At 35.1% G+C, this 18,814-nt stretch overlaps 1 protein-coding gene across 2 annotated transcripts in view; it reads right to left on the bottom strand.

The window, feature by feature from the left end:
* Nucleotides 1-35: 35 nt before the first annotated feature.
* The window catches only part of ELMOD2 (ELMO domain containing 2), a 28,359-nt gene continuing 9,580 nt past the window's right edge, over nucleotides 36-18,814 (bottom strand). The window contains exons 4-10 of one of the 2 annotated variants that reach the window (XR_013766232.1): nucleotides 17,347-17,444; nucleotides 16,259-16,388; nucleotides 13,805-13,938; nucleotides 10,214-10,282; nucleotides 8,726-8,859; nucleotides 1,589-3,632; nucleotides 36-1,557 (exon numbers count right to left, since the gene is read on the bottom strand). Coding sequence is in view for 1 of the 2 variants with exons in the window: in XM_079154028.1 (XP_079010154.1) it covers nucleotides 3,487-3,632; nucleotides 8,726-8,859; nucleotides 10,214-10,282; nucleotides 13,805-13,938; nucleotides 16,259-16,388; nucleotides 17,347-17,444 (711 nt within the window). In the remaining variant the exon portion in view is untranslated. Of the gene's footprint in view, nucleotides 3,633-8,725; nucleotides 8,860-10,213; nucleotides 10,283-13,804; nucleotides 13,939-16,258; nucleotides 16,389-17,346; nucleotides 17,445-18,814 lie in introns of both variants that reach the window. The other variant, XM_079154028.1, reaches the window with a different exon arrangement.

Raw genomic sequence — 18,814 nt, 5'->3', positions numbered from 1 at the left:
GCATAAGAAAATAGCAAATGCATCAACAGAAAGGCTTACAATAATTTCAACAGGTTTTTATTTGCTCACTTACATCACAAACAAAATGACATCACGTTTCACACTATTGCTTTTGCTTAAGAAGTCAAATGCTTTATCCAAAGAAGACAAAAAATTAACTTAAGTTGCCAACTGACAATTCTTCCTGCAGGGAACACTACTGCTTAAAATATTTTTTAATACTTCAACAAAAACACAGAATTGCTCTTTAATAGCATTATGGTAGTTGAGTCTGCACTACACTTTAAACTTTTCTCATCAAAAGGTGAAGACAAAAAAAACACAAACTCAAGTCATGATTTCTCATATTAACAATTCCCTCAATCTTCATTTACAAACTGCTTGTGTGAACAGGTTCACAAGTATGAAAATGGAATTCAGCCTCCCCAGACTTGTTCATAGAGAAGCAGCTGGAACACATCCTGAGAAAATCAGCTGCTGGTTCCTAGTCACCGTTTCAAGAAGGATGACAAACATTATTGCCCTGTAAGCTACGAAACCGTGTGACCTTTTCTTTTCCAGAACAGGCATCCTTTGCACACTCATATAATAATTTTCCTTCCAGCAGCTCTTTGATCAAATTCTATTTAACTGAGTGTTCTCAAAGGGGAGAAATGGTGCTTGAACAATTGTATGAACACTGGAATAAGAATAATATGTACATATACAAGTGTAAACATACAAACTTAAAGAAGTCCTTAGAAAAAAATCAAGATGGACATTTATAAGAAAAAAATGTGTTTTCTAAACTTTCAATGGTTTCACGTAATGGCCAGTTTAAGTTCTGGGTTTTCTCTCTAGCTATATCGCCAGAGGTTGGTGTAGGTTCACTGACACCTCCTGCTTGCTCCCATTTCTTTAGATTGTCTTTCAGAATATATTTAAACTGCAAATGATTAAACCATATTTTTACACTATTCCCGTCACTGAGATGATCTCCTCAACCTGGCACATACAAAAATTCATTTCCACACTGATTTCACTTTTTGATGCTAAAACTAACATAATTTTCCTGCTACGTCAATGCCATATTATCCTATCACTACTCTGGCATTTTACTAAACATAGAAAAAGTGAGATTCTAAAGATGGATTTTTACACTACATAACATTCTAACATACATTTCAAAGTCAGGAGAAGGAGAAAGGAAAGAACATTGTTCTTTTCACATATGTCACTATGCTGTTAAGTCAGAAGGTTCATGCTACGTTCTAACTTAACACCTGGGAAGAGCTTGCCTTCCAGACCATCAAATCTGAAAATCTGCTGGTGGCCTTTAGATCAATTCACAATAGAATATCTGAAATATTATTATTTTAAGCAAAAACAGGACATCTATAATGTACAGAGATGGATTTGAAGAACCTATTATGAGCAAACTTTACAATGACATTTTCTTAACACCATTATTTTTTTTCCCTCTAAAAGGGGAAAAACAAATTTTTTTCTTTCCATACTTCAAGCATTCTTTTAATAAGCATACTGACAAAGGTTTAAATGAGATCAAGATCTCAGCTGCTGAAAGATTGTAAAGAACTGTTTTTAGCACAAAAATTAAAGGCTAACTGAATTGCTTTCCATGGTACAGTTAATACCGTAACACAGTGAACTTCGTTGTTAACACCTGATCTTTGTTAGGAATTCTGCTACACATCAGGGGACTCCAGCAGAATGAAAGATCATGAAAACAGTTCTGAAACATAAGTGAAGATATGCCCAAAAGGTGAGAAGTCCCCTAAAGAAATCAATTATGAAATTCCTATAATACTGAAAAGTTAAACTGTCACTATTATAATAAAATGAACCAAGTTTTAACAAGTTTTATTAAGAAAAAAATAATTTTAATGCATGTACTTGAATGTACGTGGTATACAACACTGCATGTGTTACTTTCCAATTGGATAGTTCTTCTCACTCTTTGACCTTTTAAGATCTGTCAATAGACATGAGCAAATACTTGAAAAGTATCAAGTCTTGCTATATCACATACAAACCAGTACTTAAACAGTTGATATATATATGTGTGTGTGTGTGTGTGTGTGTGTGTGTGTACATATATATATATATACACACACACATTAAAAGATGTGCAAAATAACATTATGCTTTAGATTAAATTATGTCTTTAACAAGCTGGATTCCATAGGCTTTAAGGAGGACTTAGTTACCACATGAACTTTCCTATCTTTAAGCTCTTTTAGTTTTGCTGAGTACAAACATGTAAATCACATCAAGAAATTTCCATTAGGATCTCATCACATGTAATCCTTGACAGCACATGCTGCCCTCCTGAGATTTTTAGAAGAATAAAGCTATACAAAACGAACAGTCAAGCTATTTTAGTGTCCCACAGACGGTTAACAGAAGGTCCATACATCGATATCTGGAAACACCATGGAGTCAAAGCAAGAGTTCAAAGTAAGAGAAGCAAGAGTTACGGTTCAAACAAACCAATGATGTTTAAAAAAATTATTAAAAAGTTTTCAGTTTTCTTCTTAAATTTCAAAGACAGCTTTATTTTAATAGAAACTGTTGAATAAAATCAAGATTTTCCTGGGCTGGGGTAGCTCAGTGGTAGAACACTTGTCTAGCAAGCGTGAGGCCCTGGGCTCCATCTCCAGTAATGAAAGAAGGGGCGGGGGGAAATACTTTTAGCAAACGCACCTCTATTCATAAGTACACACAGGGAGAGGCCCTCAGACCAAACCATTAAGTTAATAAGGTTCTTTTCTACAATAGATAAAAAGCAAAGCAAATACTGAAAGAGACTACACCATTAAGCCTTAATACTGTGATTTTTTTAAAGCATTATTTAAAAACAAAAAAGCTAGTCACACCATCATTCTCTCATTATCTGTTATGTTCAATAATCAGAGAAAACAAAAAAGGAGGTCATGATTTTTGATCCTGTCTGACATCTCTGCTCCTGTTACTAATAAACACAGTGACATCAGGGAAAGTAATTGAGATGCCAAGAAAGTCCTAAGGAACTACTCTTGCTGTTAATTAGCCAAGAAATAAAAAGAGGACAAAACAAATGAAAAACAGTTATTGCAGGCAAAAAAAAACTTAAAGAGCTTTGAAAACAATACCAATTTGATAGCTATGACACATAAGAAAACTGACTTGTACACATTTTAATCAACCAATTTAATATAAATACCTGATTTATACTTTTCCACAACGGGCTAAGTCCCAAGTTCCAAACTGTAGCTGACATGGCTCTACAGAAGGGATCTTTGGAAGCATAAGGTACCTTTGGAGAACAGTGTATAAACAATTGTAAACATACACTGATTGTCCACTAGCTTTCTTAAATAGAATTTCTGAAGTATTTTTGTAGGAAATTATATATAAGAGTGTAATTGATCAGATAATTTCTATTACAACATATAAATTCTGTTGTGTGTGCAAAATGTGGTAGAAATACAAGATACTATGGATGATTTATATTTTTAAAGTAAGTGCTACATTGCAATCCATTAAGAGTCCTTTAATCTTTTCATGAAACTTCTCTCTGTACAGGTTGAAATACATAATGCTTTCTGGTTCTTCTTGAAACCAAAACTTGTCAAATTCATAGACAAGATAACCTGCAGTTAAAGAAAAACAAAACAAAGTCTGCAACAGTAAAACCACATTCAAACCATTTCATTTCTAGGAAGCATACAATCACCCTTAAATTCTATAGTAGGATACACTCATCAAAAACAGCCTTAAAATTATAAGAAACCTGTGGAACTTTGGAACTGTGGAAGAAATATTATTTATGTTCAAAATATACAGCAATTTCGATAAAATAGTTAGTGTACATTTACTATTTGTCTCAAAAATAACAAAATTCCCCAAGTCTGAGAGATGCAGTACTTTAAATAGATACCTTGGGAAGAGGAAAAAAGTTATTTCCAGGGACACTTGAAGCACAAAAATGAGAGTACTAGGAAAATGTTCGACAAGGATAAAGAAAAACTGTTCCCACCTGATTTTTAAATCTAAGAGGTTTTTTTTTAATATGAACTATCAGCACTTTCTCTCTTTGAAAAGAATACATGAGGTAAAAATAGGCTTACTATTTTTGTTATTTCAATACCTTCATTATAGTAGCCAAATGAAGTCTCAAATGTTGCACTGTTATCTCCCCCACTTTACAGACGTGCAGAGAGGCAGAGGTACGGGGGGGGGAGGGGGGTGCTAAATGATGTGCCCCAAATGCAGTTTGTAAGTAGTCTTGGACTTCTGTTTTCATTAGAACCTCACTGCCCTTCCAAAGAAACTTCAGAAGGGATAAGAGTGACTTATTTCAGCTAAATCGGGGAAAAAGCCAATAACTTTATATAAAGTGTGCCAAGACTATTACCATTGCCTAGTAGAGAAAAAAATGGAAATTCCATTTTAAAGAGATGGACCATAAAGCAAAGATTAATAGTTGGGGGCCAGCATGTTTCAACATTACATATTTCTGCACAAGAAGTAATATGTAAATCTTAAAAAAGATTTCAGGTTGGGGCCGGGGATGTGGCTCAGTAATAGAGGGCTTACCCAGCATGCCTGAGGCACTGGGTTTGATCCTCAGCACCACCAAAAATAAAAATAAATAAATAAATAAACAAATGTGAAAATAAAAAGATTTCAGGTTAATTTCTTGAAATAAGATAAAACAGATTTTTGTATACCAGGACATACAAGAAAAACAAAGAATGAAACTTTGGAAAAATAACCATCTCCTTCTTGGGACCAAAAGAGGAACTGAGAATGGTAAACTTGAATATTTTTCAGTACTACTTCTTATCTTTATTTCATTCAAAACTTATTCTGTGCATATAGTGATAAATAGTATGTGGGTAGAAATAACCTATAATATACGAATTAAATCTATGCCATCTCCACTCCTAGTATACTGAGAGACCTGCAATATAAAAATCTACAGATTAATGTTCTGGACAGTGGGAAAAAGCAGCTATTCATCAAAGTTTATGATATACTTTTTAAAAAAGCATTTCTGGTTATTAAGTTGTGGCTATTTCCCCATCCTTATGGTAAGTTGCTTTTTTCATTACTGTTAGCACTGTGGTTCATTCAAATGACTACACAGGTCAAGTACTAGAAACTTTTGCTTCACAAAGAAGTTGTTTGTCTATACTGTAAATCCGTGTCTGAGAAAACCTGCCTTGAGAACTGAGACTATATAGTAGTTGGCTGATTTACTAAACCATCAGGAAAAGCAGAAGAAAATGATATCAAAATTCCAGGAAGTTGGCAGGGCCATCCTTGGTTAAGCCTCTTAAGCTCTGCAGAAACTAATGGAAAAGAGCTATCTCCATGACATATACTGTCCTTTTGACACTGAGAGGTTTGGACTCAATAGAAATTACCATAAGAAAGTACTAAACCTACAAATTCCTGCCTGGTTGTACTTAGGGGGAAAAAAAACAAGGAAAACAGAAGAAGGGGATTAATGGTAAACCAACATGAAGGGATCTTAATGAGGTGACAAAAATGTTCTAAAGCTGCATTCTGATGATGATCTGCCCAACTCAGGAAGCTCACTAAAATTTACTGGGATATATACTTAAAAAGGAAGAAGTTTCACAAAACACTAAAAAAGAAATCAAAGACCTAAGAAGATGGAAAGATCTCCCATGCTCTTAGATAGGCAGAATTAATATTGTCAAAATGGCCATACTACCAAAAGCATTATATGGATTCAGTGCAATTCCAATTAAAAGCTCAACATCTTTCCTCATGGAATAAAGCAATTATGGAATGCATTTGGAAAAATAAGAGACCCAGAATAGGCAAAGCAATCCTTAGCCAGAAGAGTGAAGCAGGAGGCATCACAATACCAGATTTTAAACTATACTACAGAGCTATAGTAACAAAAATGGCATGGTATTGGCACCAAAATAGACCAGTAGTACAGAATAGAAGACACAGAGACAAACCCACATAAATACAGTTATCTTATACTAGACAAAGATGCCATAAACATACACTGAAGAAAATATAGCCTCTTTAACAAATGGTGCTGGGAAAACTGGAAATCCATATGCAGCAAAATTAAATTAAATCCCTATCTTTCACCCTGTACAAAACTCAACTCAAAGTGGATCAAGGACCGAGGAATTAGACCAGAGAGCCTATACCTAACAGAAGAAAAAGCAGGCCCAAATCCTCATCATGTCGGCTTAGGACCTGACTTCCTTAAGAAGACTCCTAAAGCACAAGAATTAAAATAAAAAATCAACAAATGGAATGAATTCAAACGAAAAAGCTTCTTCTCAGCAAAGATAAATAATAATATGATAAGAGGGCCTACAGATTGGGAGAAAACCTTTAGCACACGCATATCAGATAAAGCATTAATCTCCAGTATATACAAAGAACTCAAAAAACTTACCAAAAAAAAAAAAAAAAAAACCCAGTCAATAAATGGGTAAGGAACTGAGTAAACACTTCACAGAAGAAATACAATCCATCAACAAATATATGAAAAAATGTTCAACATCTCTGCTAATCAGAGAAATGCAAATCAAAACTACTCTTAAGATATCATCTCACTCCAGTCATAAAGTAATGATCAAGAAAACAAGCAACAATAGGTGCTGGTGAGGATGTGGGGAAAAGGTACACTCATATATTGCTGATGGGACTGCAAATTGGTGCAGCCACTCTGGAAAACAATATGGAGATTCCTTATTGGAATGGAATTACTGTTTGACCCAGCTATCCCACTCCTTGATGTATATCTAAAAGATTTAAAATCTGCATACTACAGTGATCAGACACATTAATGTTTACAGCAGTTCAATTCACAATAGCTAATCTATGGAACCAACCTAGATGCCCATCAATAGATGAATGGATCAAGAAATTGTGGCATATATACACAATGGAATATTACTCAGCCTTAAAGGAAAAATAAAGTTATGGCATTTGCAGGTAAATATATGGAGTTGGAGAATATCATGCTAAGTGAAATAAGTCAATCCCAAAAAACTAAAGTCCAAATGTTTTCTCTATTATGTGGATGCTGATCCATACTGGGGGGGCGGGGGTGGAATGAATGAAGAAACTTTGGATTGGGCAGAGGGGAGTGAGGGAAGGGGGCAGGGGAGTGGAAAAGATGGTGGAATGAGATTGATATCATTAACCTAGGCGCTTATATGATTGCACAAATAGTATGGACTCTACATCATGTACAACCAGAGAAATGAATAGTTGTGCTCCATTCATGTACAACAGATCGAAATACATTCTGCTGTCATGTATAACTAGTTAGAACAAATAAAAATTAAAATTTAAAAAAAGGGAGAAGTTTCTGGTATACAAGTTATCCCTCAATAAACTTGTTATCAAGGTATAACTTTTTGGTTATAGAAATGTGACATGCCATTCTTTGGAACTACCAATTCAGAACAACACTCAATCCTGGAATTCAGACAACTGGACAGCAGCATCTGGAAGATGGAGGGCATGAGATCCGGAGCCCTCCTGCTGGACCTGTGGTCAGCAGTTTGCCAGGGTAAGAAGCAGACACCTATGCACAGTTCAGAAGGTGCTAATGGAGAAAGAAGCTGAGGTACCACTTGCCATTCCCAGTCTTTCATACACAGAATAAAAAACAGACAAAAATGTGGGGAGAGTAAAGGGAAAGGGGGATATAAACGCAGGGCACCAGGAAAAATACTGTGAAAGCTTCTTTCTTCTGGAAAGGAATCATGATGTTGGAACTGATTTGTGCTAACTGGGCCCATTCCCCCAACAGCAAAATGAATGTGTCTTCAGAAGATAAGGCTTTAAATTATTCCTCTAGTTAGGTCACTCCTGAGAAGAAAAGCCTTAATTAACACATGAACTGTCTGTCCACTGATACAAGTATGATGTCATTCAGTTACAAAGCAGATGGAAAGAGTAGACAAATGCAGGAGAAACTAAGGATGGAGACAAAACTGAAGCAGGTAAGTAAGGCAGGAGAGACTGAGAAGGAGACGTGGATAACACTTTCCACTAGAACTGAGGAAGCTGACTTGGCCACTTAGTATCGAAGTAGCTTCCCATATCTTCCCAACACACAAATGACATTCCAAAGCCACAAAAATACCATGGAAAGCAGAATGTGAAGCTAAGTTAGATTTGAATTCTTTGCTTCTGAGCAGATTTAGAAGAGGGATTCACTCAGACCATGAGTGTTCAAATATCATCACAGTAAAAGTTACTGTAGCAAATAGGACTGCTTTAGTATTAAGTACCCCAAATTAACACAAGACAACCTCGCCTTAAAATAAGGGGGTGAAAAGTTCCTTTATATTTATTTTCCTTATGGGAGTATTCAAAGAAAAAATCTGCCTTGACTCCACAGCAATCTTTAGCTAGTAGTCAAGAGAGAAAAATTCATTTGTGGTTAACTGGAAAATGAAAACCTACAGAAAAACTACATGAATTCTACATTTGTACACATGTGAAAAATGTTGCAGATTTTTTTTTTTAATAAACAAATACGAAAGTGAAGTACAAAATACTCTTAGGGACCATCTTCCATTACTTTCCTGGCTTTCAAAGATCATAAAAAATAAAATGATAAACATAAGCTTTATACTCGATAGAGGTATTAGATTAAAATACATGTTATGCCATACTAATGGTTTAAAAATTCTCTTAGAGCTAATTTTCTTATTCTAATACTCACAATAAAACTGGTGAAAGTGTTCCATTGTTGGTATGCCAGGAACACAGTTGTAGAGATGAGACTTCAAAGCTTCATTCTTTAGCAAGCTATAAGCCATCTCTGTGAGATTGATTCCAACTATTGCATAAGAATACCTATGTCAGAAACATCACCAGTTATACCAGCTAGCCAAATAGCCCATAAAATAAATTTTAAATTAGGTAAGAAATTAGCAAAATTAGAACTGTTTCATTTCTAATGCAGTACTGGTTTTAGAACATTCTCTGTAAAGTAAGAAAAATAAAAATTTTCCAAAAATTTCTTTCTGAAGTGTACTGATTTTCTGAGTAGAACCTAAAAAAATAAAAAGCTCCGTTCCATGACATCCTAAACAAAAAGGATTACATTCAACAGATCTTACTGGTTTCTAAACTACACTTAATAATTTGTTATTTCTTCTCCATTACGAGGATATTTACTTATTTTTATGATCAAACAGTATTATCTTTTTTCCAAAGATTATATTTCAACAGAATATAAAAATGATAAAACTCATTACCTGACCTCAATTTGCACTTCACGTTATAATTTTCAAAGTTACTTTCCATTTTCCTATTTTGAAGCCATTTCTATTTTCAACTCCATTTGGAGAAAAAAAATTTTTTTGTGTGTTTGGTTCTGGGGATTAATCCCAGGACTTCATATATGCTAGGAAAGTACTCTGCCAATGAGCTACATCCTCCGCCCTCTTTTTCTTGATAGGATCTCATTATGTTGCCCAGACTGGTCTTGAAATTGAGATTCTCCTTCCTAAGACTCCCAAGTTGCTGGGATCAGGCATGTACCACTATGCCTGGATTTGAAAAAAATTTTTCTAAAGGCCCTTATCTTCATTGTATAGATTAAATCATATCTTGTGATAAAAATATATTGAAACACACACAAAATTCATTTAAGATTACCTTTTTACTTAAAAAGAATGTAACATGCAATATCTTTTATAAAGTCCTTTCTTTTTTTTTTTTTTTTTAAATACCAGGGATTGATCCCACGGGTGCTCAACCACTTAACTACACACCCGCAGTCCTTTTTATTTTTTTTTTAATTTTGAGACAAGGTCTCCCTAAGTTGCTTAGGGCCCCACTAAGCTGCTGAGGCTGGCTTTGAACTTGCAATTCTTCTGCCTCAGCCTCCCAAGCTGCTGGGATTACAGGTGTGCACTACCACACCTGCCTTTTATAAAGTTCTTAAGACAATCTCATTTTTTATTAGTTCATTATAGTTACAGTATCAGGGTTCATTTTGACATGATTACACAAACATAAAATATAATATGCTCCAATTCAGTCTCTAGAACTTCCCCTTTTCCTATCTTCCTCCCTCCCCCGTTCCCTTCCCTCCACTGATCTTTCTTCTTAAAATAATCTCATTTTAAGAACTACCTTCAAATTCACTTAATCATGCAATCATCTTAGCAAGAGACTAGTTTCTCAATGTCATCCAGCTTACCCTAATTTTGGATGATTTGAGCGGGAAAGAATCTGATGAGCTTCACTAGTGTAATTTTCACTGAAATACCTGAAAAAAAATGAAGGAGAATAATGAAGTATATGTTATTCCATCTCAGTATATCCAGAAGCCACTGTTACTGTCAAAATGATGGTCCTCGTGTTGACCCATCGTCCCCACCTCCAGCTCATATCACTTCAGTGATTCAGATGTTTCTGAACATGACCAGAATGCCAAGGAATCAGGCCTATCTAGTATAAGACAGGGACCTTTGGCAAAACTGCTTTAACAAACAGATCATCTAAAAGGAGACTTCCTACCTACTTTAAAAAAAAAAAAAAAAAAAAAAACTATAGCGTTCTTTTTATTTGATTTGCTATTCTATTTCTATAAAAGAGTTAATCTGTTCTGTTCTTGTTAAGACACTCTCCTTTTCATCTAAGCTTATTCTTTCTACTACAACTTAAGTCTATATCGTTTAATGCCATTTTCAATGCAATCAGAAAAGAAAAAGTAAATAATTCTCCTTTTGTATCAAACCCCCTCCTTGATCAATGGTATAAACGAAAATACTGGCTGTAAACAGAAGTGCCAGTAGGCTTGTGAGAAAAATAGAACACATTTATAGGTTCATATATCCTTTTGGCCTATATAAAGGCAACAATCTTTGGCTCACTTTATAGTGCACTAGTTGTGTGGACAGACAGACACACACACACACAAACGACGAGATGTGGGTATGAAGATTAAGTTGTAAATAAAAACTGACTTCCATGGTTTATTTAAAATTTAGAGGATACAATCACTGAATTTTCATAAAGTATAGAAATTTCTAATTTAATCTTCCCCCTCTATTTTCATTCTTGAGAACAACACTGTACATATACTTCCATTTTGTTTCCCTGGCTTGAATTTTCAACCCATTAACCCAGGAGCAGATAACTTAGAGGTCCATTAAGGAAGGTTCAGTTATGAATGAAGAGGGTTCCATGAACTACCTTAAATTTTGCACAGATTTTTCTGTGGGTACTTTTTTGGGAAGAGCGCATCCAAGGCTTTCAAGTCTTCCTTGAGAACCAGAAACCCCAGACAGTAACAAGTCCTGCCTGGTGGGCGGTTCCCCTAAGTGCTCTGAGGTTCCTACTTTATCCCCAAGTTAGCTCCAGAATGGCCTTCTTGGACTGTTTACACTTCACATTGTGCACAATACTCCTCATATATTTAAGCATTCATTAGCACTGTAAAAGTGATACTAGTTTGTATCTGTAATAGAGTCTGTAATAGAGTAACTTCAAATCTCCTGCTGGATTTATTTAGCTATCCCCTATCTTAAAGCGTCTAATGGTGAAGCCAGGCCCCGTGGTGCTCATTTGTCATCTCAGTGACTCGGGAGGCTGACGCAGGACTGCAAGTTCAAAGACAGACTCAGCAACTTAGCAAGGCCCTAAGCAACTTAGTGAGGCCCTAAGCAACTTAGTGAGCTCCTGTCTCAAAATAAAAAATAAATAAGATGGGCTGGGAATGTAGCTCAGAGTCTAAGCACCCGAGTGCAATCCCTTGTACGGAAAAAATGGTATCTAATGAAAAACAAACATCTATATACAACAAGAGAAACTATGAATATAAAAGACCTGCATTTTGAATTCCCTACTTTATTCCCCCCTTCTCCTTCCATTCTTCCCTTCCTACCAACACAGATTTTTTTCCTTTACTTGCAGATTCTTCTACTCTGCTATTTCTACCTCCTGATTTATTTAGGTTTCTTCCATCTCCCTTGAATTCACTCTGGGTGGCATCCTCTCTTTTTCTATAGCTGCCTCGCCATTCCATATCTAAAGCCTTGTTATTTATCAAATTACTAACTATTCTTCAAAGCAAAACAAACAATATCTTAGGAGCTCACACACCAAAGGCCAAGAAATTGAAAGATAATATATCACATAAGGGCATTTTAATAGATTGCCTGTTCCTGAACCGTATATTTGGTTATTGAAATATCATAGCTCCATACGCAGGAAAACAAGCAACATTACAGAAGAATTAGAGCCAAATTTACATTTTCAGTCATTTCTAGTATATTTCTGGCAATCAAATAATTACAAATATATGTGAATCCTGGTCATTTTTCAAATAGATTGACAGTAGTTCTAAATACTGTGGAAATATTTATGAATCACTTAAAGGTTTACCAGAATCCTTTCCCACAGTCTAGAGTCAAATCCTATTAAATTATTTATACTTTAAGCTGAACTAAAATCTCTTCTGATGAATGCTAATCATTTTCTTTTACATGATCAAGTTTATTGTATGTAATTGTTTCACAATTTTGAAATGGTTTTGTTATACTTGTTTTTAAGAACTACTTTGATAGCCATTATTAAGAAAAGACATTACAGTTCTGCATAGTTCTTGATTATCATTTTAGTGTACTGATAAATCCCTTTTAAAAGAAGAATTCATGAGCATTCTAGTGAAAGGTACACTAACCTATCAAGGTACAACTGATCATTTTTGGAAATTAAAAAACTAAGATTATTCTGCTTTCTCTCTATAAAGAATCAGACAATAAAACTTAAATACTTTTAAAATTTAGGTACTACAACAAATTAGGTACTTTGGTAATTGAAAAAATTGCAGGCATTGACATCCTACCATAGGTTTTTTTTTTTTGATACTGAGGATTGAAGCCAGAGGCACTTTACCACTGAGTTATACTCCTGGTCCTTTTATATTTTTTACTTTAAGACAGGAGCTCACTAAGTTGCTTAGGGCCTAAGTTGCCTATGCTGGCCTCAAACCTGCAATCCTCCTGCCTCTGCCTCCTGAGTTACTAGGATTATAGGCATGTGCTGCTGAGCCCAGCTAGGTCTCTGTTTTCCCAGTATCCCCACTGACCGAACTGTTTTTCTCAATATTAATGTAATCTACCTTAATTTCAGGTTTAATAAGTGTTTCACCTTTTTGTTTGAATTCCCATTCTAGACATTTTATAGTTGGGGTAAGTCACATTCACTGACAGAGCCAAACACTAGAATCTGTATATCTGCATATCCTTATAGGAGGAAATTAATCTTCCAGTTTCTTTTTAGTAATTCTCTATTAATTGTGACTTGAGTTGCATATTTTGGAATTTCATACATGAACCAAATCCTAAGTATTTAAAAAAAAAAAAAAAAGAAGCGTGAGTCCACGTAGGCGCTGGAAAGTCAGGGATTTGGATCAGCTGTCACAGGTGGAGAACACGTGAAGAGACTTCATCCCCTTACCTAGTTATACCTCCCCTAATGGCATCAGAGCTGAGAAAGAAGAGACAAGAGGACAAAAAGAGTTAAGAAAAAGTATGTAATCGTTTAAGAGGCATAAAAAGGGGGTCAGGAAGAGAAAGGAAGAGGGACCCCTGGTAAGTAAAGAAATCACATGTGTCCAGTGTATTCCCAGTGTCTTCAGACTGCTGCCAGCACATTAGTACCACAGCTATTAAAATTCAGAGACAGCGTGAAACACCTAGACCAATTCTTATTAGAACTGAACCAGACTGAAGATTATAAGAAATTTCATTTAGAGAAGAAAAGAAAGTTCATTTTCACTTACACAAGATTGATTAATCCGAGTATGCCCATGCCTCTGAAGTCTGTCTTGGGATCATCACCCTGGAAACCAATGTCAGCCCACTGCTTGGAGATTCTCGCCGTCAACTTCTTTGTGGGCATTAGAAGATTCCAAAGCTGCACAAACATGCTTCCATATTACCAATAGTGACGTTCTTCATTTACCAGGACATTTTCCTTCTCATACCTTATATAACTAGTCACTGAATACTTTCAATCAAACAACTTTATAAATCATAAGTTCAACAAAGACTATATTCAGAAAACTTTTCAGTTATCTTTAAAAAGTAGAACATCTATTCCAGTTTAAAAAGTTGGTCTAAATAGATTGTGAAAAGGTAACAAATAATATACAGCAAACTCAAACACTGAGATGAGATGTGTTTATTTGTTAATTAATACATATTTACAGATCGGTAAATTGCTTGCTTAAGAACACACAATTAGGCCATTGCCCCTGTACCCTTTACTTGGCTTTATTAGAACAGTGGATGATTAATCCTTAATTCAAGAAAAGGAAATAGGTCTGAAGGAGACGATTATGAAGGAATGATTCTGACAATCATTCCAACCTACAGGATCACTATCTTATGAATCTTCGGTTTTAAAAGGAAAAAATATGACTTCATTTAAAATAAATATAATCCTTAAAATTGAGAATTTAAAAGTAGCTATCAAATATCAGATACCAATGAACTAATCAATGTACAGTAATTTACTTTCAAAATTTAATATCACAAGTCATCAAACAAAAATACTTGCATTCTCCCCCATTTCGCTACCATTTCAGGCATTGTTAAGTAGAGGACTCCTAATGAAGGGAGCATCCTGTTACCTAAAATAAAATGTGCAGACTTGGGACATTCCTTTAGAAAGACGGCCAGGACTTTGGCTCTGAAGCTAAATCCAATAATTAGATCGGGTTTTCTCTTGTTCCTACTTTTATTACTAATACACGTTTTGCTCATATTAGCAATTCCCCAGGAATTTGGTAAGGAGTTTGGTTATGCCAATAATAAGGTCAGTGTTATGGTCAGAGTTGCAGTGTAAAACCACTAGTACTCAAAAATTTAATAAGCAAAAAAATCACATTTCTGGGTTCCACCTTGGAGATTCTGATTTCATAAGGGTAAGGTGGGAGGGATAAATATTAAATACTGGTTAAGTCTAGTGAAGGTGGTCCTTGGATGACAGGTAGAGCAATTCAGATCCCATAGCTCTTCAGCTGAGCATGTGCCATGGTAAGTCACTGACACCATCTGGTCCTTTACCTCTAGAACTAAATTTCATAAGGAATCACAAAGGTAAAAAGTCCTTGGACTAGAATCCTACGACTTGTATCTTACCCCTTCAAGAGGGAAGGTATTATGTAGAAAAGATCTGAAATTAAAGAAAAAATAATGATGACAAGGGACAAGGACAGAAATAGCAGCTAATCCTCGGTGAGTGCCAGGCACTATTTCAAACAGTTTGAATACAAAACTTCAATCAACACAATGGCTCTCATTTTACAAAATCAAGTTTTATTTTATCTTTTTCAAATAGGTAAAGTGTATATGTTATACTTCTCCTGGGGGGGGGAAAAAGGATTTGGCTGTTTTTAAACTCAGGTCTCTTTTGGATACTGTCAATGTTTATTTCCACGGTACTTGTAGTTATAAAAAAATTCCTGTCTACAAGTGCAATGTCTTTTCTTTCATCTAAACCATTTTAAAATCCAATTACAACAGGTGTAGAAGATGGACCGAAGAATCAGCTCTCTTCCAGGCCCTAACCTAGTACCTACGGCGAATCACTTCATCTCCTTTGGACCTTAGAAACCTCTTCCCTACAACAAAGAGGCTACACAAGACATCTGTAGAGCTTACTCTAGTCTAACATTCTTTAATTCTGGCATTTCATTTGCCTTAAGTACTTACACTTCAGAAGTAAGAAATAGGAAAATTTGAAATAATTTTCATTTTACTTCCTGAATGTTTAAATCTATTGTGGGACTAGTTGGCAATTAACATTCCATATACTCTAAAAGGTCTGACCTAATAATCTGTAAAGGATCATCCATGTTCATAATTTCAGAATAGCTAAAAAATGCTAAATTTATATGATCAATTTATATAAAAAGTAGAGAGAAAAATCTGGGGCTTGTGGACCTATATTTTTGGTTGAAAAGATTTCCCTTTATGAATTTATAATTTATTTTGAAATAAAATTATTAAAATAAAATTCATTTGAATATTTTAATGATGCTTTCAAAAAATTATAAAAATTGTTGACAAAAACTTTCCATATTAAGAAATCTAACAATCAAGTTTTCCAAGGGGCAAAGAAACTAGATGGCTAAACGAGTCTCTAGAATCTGCCCAAAGATGTACTCAGCTCATACCTGATGTACTTTCCCAGTATTCAACAATTCCAAATATAGTGAACAAAAATTTACCTTCAGGAGTAGTTTCTCATGCTGTACATTATCAGAATCATATGGCTTTTTCCTTACATTTTCTACATCCAAATAGAGTTGTTTATAACCAGTTATCTGTAGTAAGCATGTCCTCATGCAGATTTTAAAACTGAAAATGAAAACATTATCATGATTTAGAGTCATACCTTTTTAGCACAATAAAGCAGTACATTCCCCGGGTTTTGATTTAGGAAGCATCTGGCCATTGGTTTAATACAAGAAGTACCAACAGCCTCCTTCAATGCTGAACACTGTGCCAAGTATTACCCAGGACATGATAAATCAGGGCCTAGAAAGAGGACAAGATGCAGTAAGAATGGCACTTCGCAGTTACAAGGATCTGCCCTCTTCTTCTCATGACTCATTGGGCAACCCCGAACATTCCCAAATCTCTACTAACAGATATCAACATACCTAATTTTCCAAATACATATATAACAAAAGAGTTCCACGATAGGTTATCTCAGTTTTCCCAAATACAAGAGTTTATCTTCCCTGAAACATGCTCTTTCCTAAGTCTCTAATCTATAAGGATATCGATAACCCTTAGTTCTCCAAGTTAGAACAATCAATTCTGATCCATCTTTCTCCATCAACAATTCATACATCAAAAGGTCCCCAAATAATACTGGCCAAATTACATTGTGTGCATGTACAAAAATGTAACAACAAATCCTGTCAGTATGTTGAACTATAAGGCACCAATTTAACAAAGTGTGGGGGGGGGGGGATTAAAATGCATTGTGAAATAAAAAAATAAAAATAAAAATGTCTCCAGGAGAACCTGCTGGAGGAGGATGAATTCTGAAGCACAACAAGTTTATTTAGCCTTAGGAAAGCAATGCTGAGCTTCCTTGAAGAAGGCAGATAGACTAGGAACCAAGAGATACAGGTCCTGGGTCTGTGTCTATCACTTACCTCCCTGGACCTTAATTGTTCATTTAGTGAAGTTGGTGTCAAATCAGATTATCTCCACAAAACCTTCAGCAGGTTCACAACATGTGTGATCTCAACACCTCACAGACTGTAAATGCATAACAAAAAAGAATAATGTGGAAACAGCACACCTGGTATCTTTCTCAGGGTTAATGTTCTTTTCCTTCATTATATCTTCTACACATCTGTCCACTTCACTCTGAATAACTCGTGTTGCTTTCTGTAAAACCTATTTATATGAAAGAAAGGTGAATGAGAAGAATTCCTCAAAGCCGAAAAAGTACATTTTAAGGCAATTAACTAATTATATGAAACAGATATGACAATGCAAAAGCAAACCAAATTTGTTTTGAATTTTCCCCCATGATTATCATATGCATATTTTGTTTTGGGTTTTTAATCAAAGAAAAGCAGTGAGAGGAATTGAGAGTTTTCTCCCGATATTGACATCCAGTTATTCCAGCACCATTTATTGAAAAGACACTTCTTTCCTCAATGAACTGCTTTGACATTCTTATTAAAAATTCTACGACCTCTTTGTGTGGTCTGTCTTCATCTCTCATCTGCTATATTCATCTATTTGCCAAGAAAAGTCTTGAAGTCAGGTAGAGTGAGTACTCTAACTTACTTCTTTTAGAAGATGATATGGTCTACTATACGTTCCTCCCATTTCTGCAAACTCGCTGGGATTCTGATTGGAATTGAATTGGATCCATACATCAACTTGGGATTTAACATCTTAAGAATGCTGCATCTTCTAATCAATGAACATAGCATATCTTTCCATTTTACTTCTCAAAACTGTTCTCCAAGAGTTTGAGGGAAGAAGTCTTAAATTGATCCCTGAATATTTTATATTTCTGGTGCTAATGCAAGTGATCTTATTCTTTTTAACTTATTGTCCAAGTTTATTCCTAACTTATAGTACACTGTGTTCTGTGAGACTGTCAAATTTATCAATAATGCTTTGTAGTTTCTAGATTCCTTAGGCTTTTCTAATTCACAAACTCTATCATCTGTTAATACCATTTTACATCTTTCTGTCAAGTCTTAAATTTCTTTTTCTTGCTTATTGCACTACCCAGAATCTCCAGCATGATGCTGAACAAAACTACAGACAGGAAACATGCTTGTCCTTTTTTTCAATTAAATGTGCAGAGCAAAGGTCTTCTATCATGTTAGCTGCAGGTTTTTCATAGGTCACCTTCAACAGGTTGAGGAAATCTTTCTGTTCCTGGTTAGCTGAGCGTTTGTAATCATGGGGTGTTAAAACAATTTTTCTAATATATACTGGAATTTTGATATTTTTCTGATTTACTCTGTTGGAATGGTAAATTATATTGATTTCTGAAAACCCAATCATAAATGTATTATTCTTTTGCTGCACTACTGGAATCAAGTTGCTGATGTTTTGTCAAGGATTTCTGCATATATACGTATGAAGGATACTGAACTGTAACCTCATTTATTATACTATCCTTGTCAGTATCTGGGTTATGCTAGTCTCATAAAATGTTTGTTTCTACTGTATATCTTCGGATTTCGTGTAATAGTGGCATTGATTCTTCCTTAAATACTCAGTAAGAATTCACTAGTGAA

Source organism: Sciurus vulgaris, assembly GCF_902686455.1.
Source record: "Sciurus vulgaris genome assembly, chromosome: 9".
Taxonomy (NCBI): Eukaryota; Metazoa; Chordata; class Mammalia; order Rodentia; family Sciuridae; genus Sciurus; species Sciurus vulgaris.
This window is presented reverse-complemented; position numbering and strand designations above follow the sequence as displayed.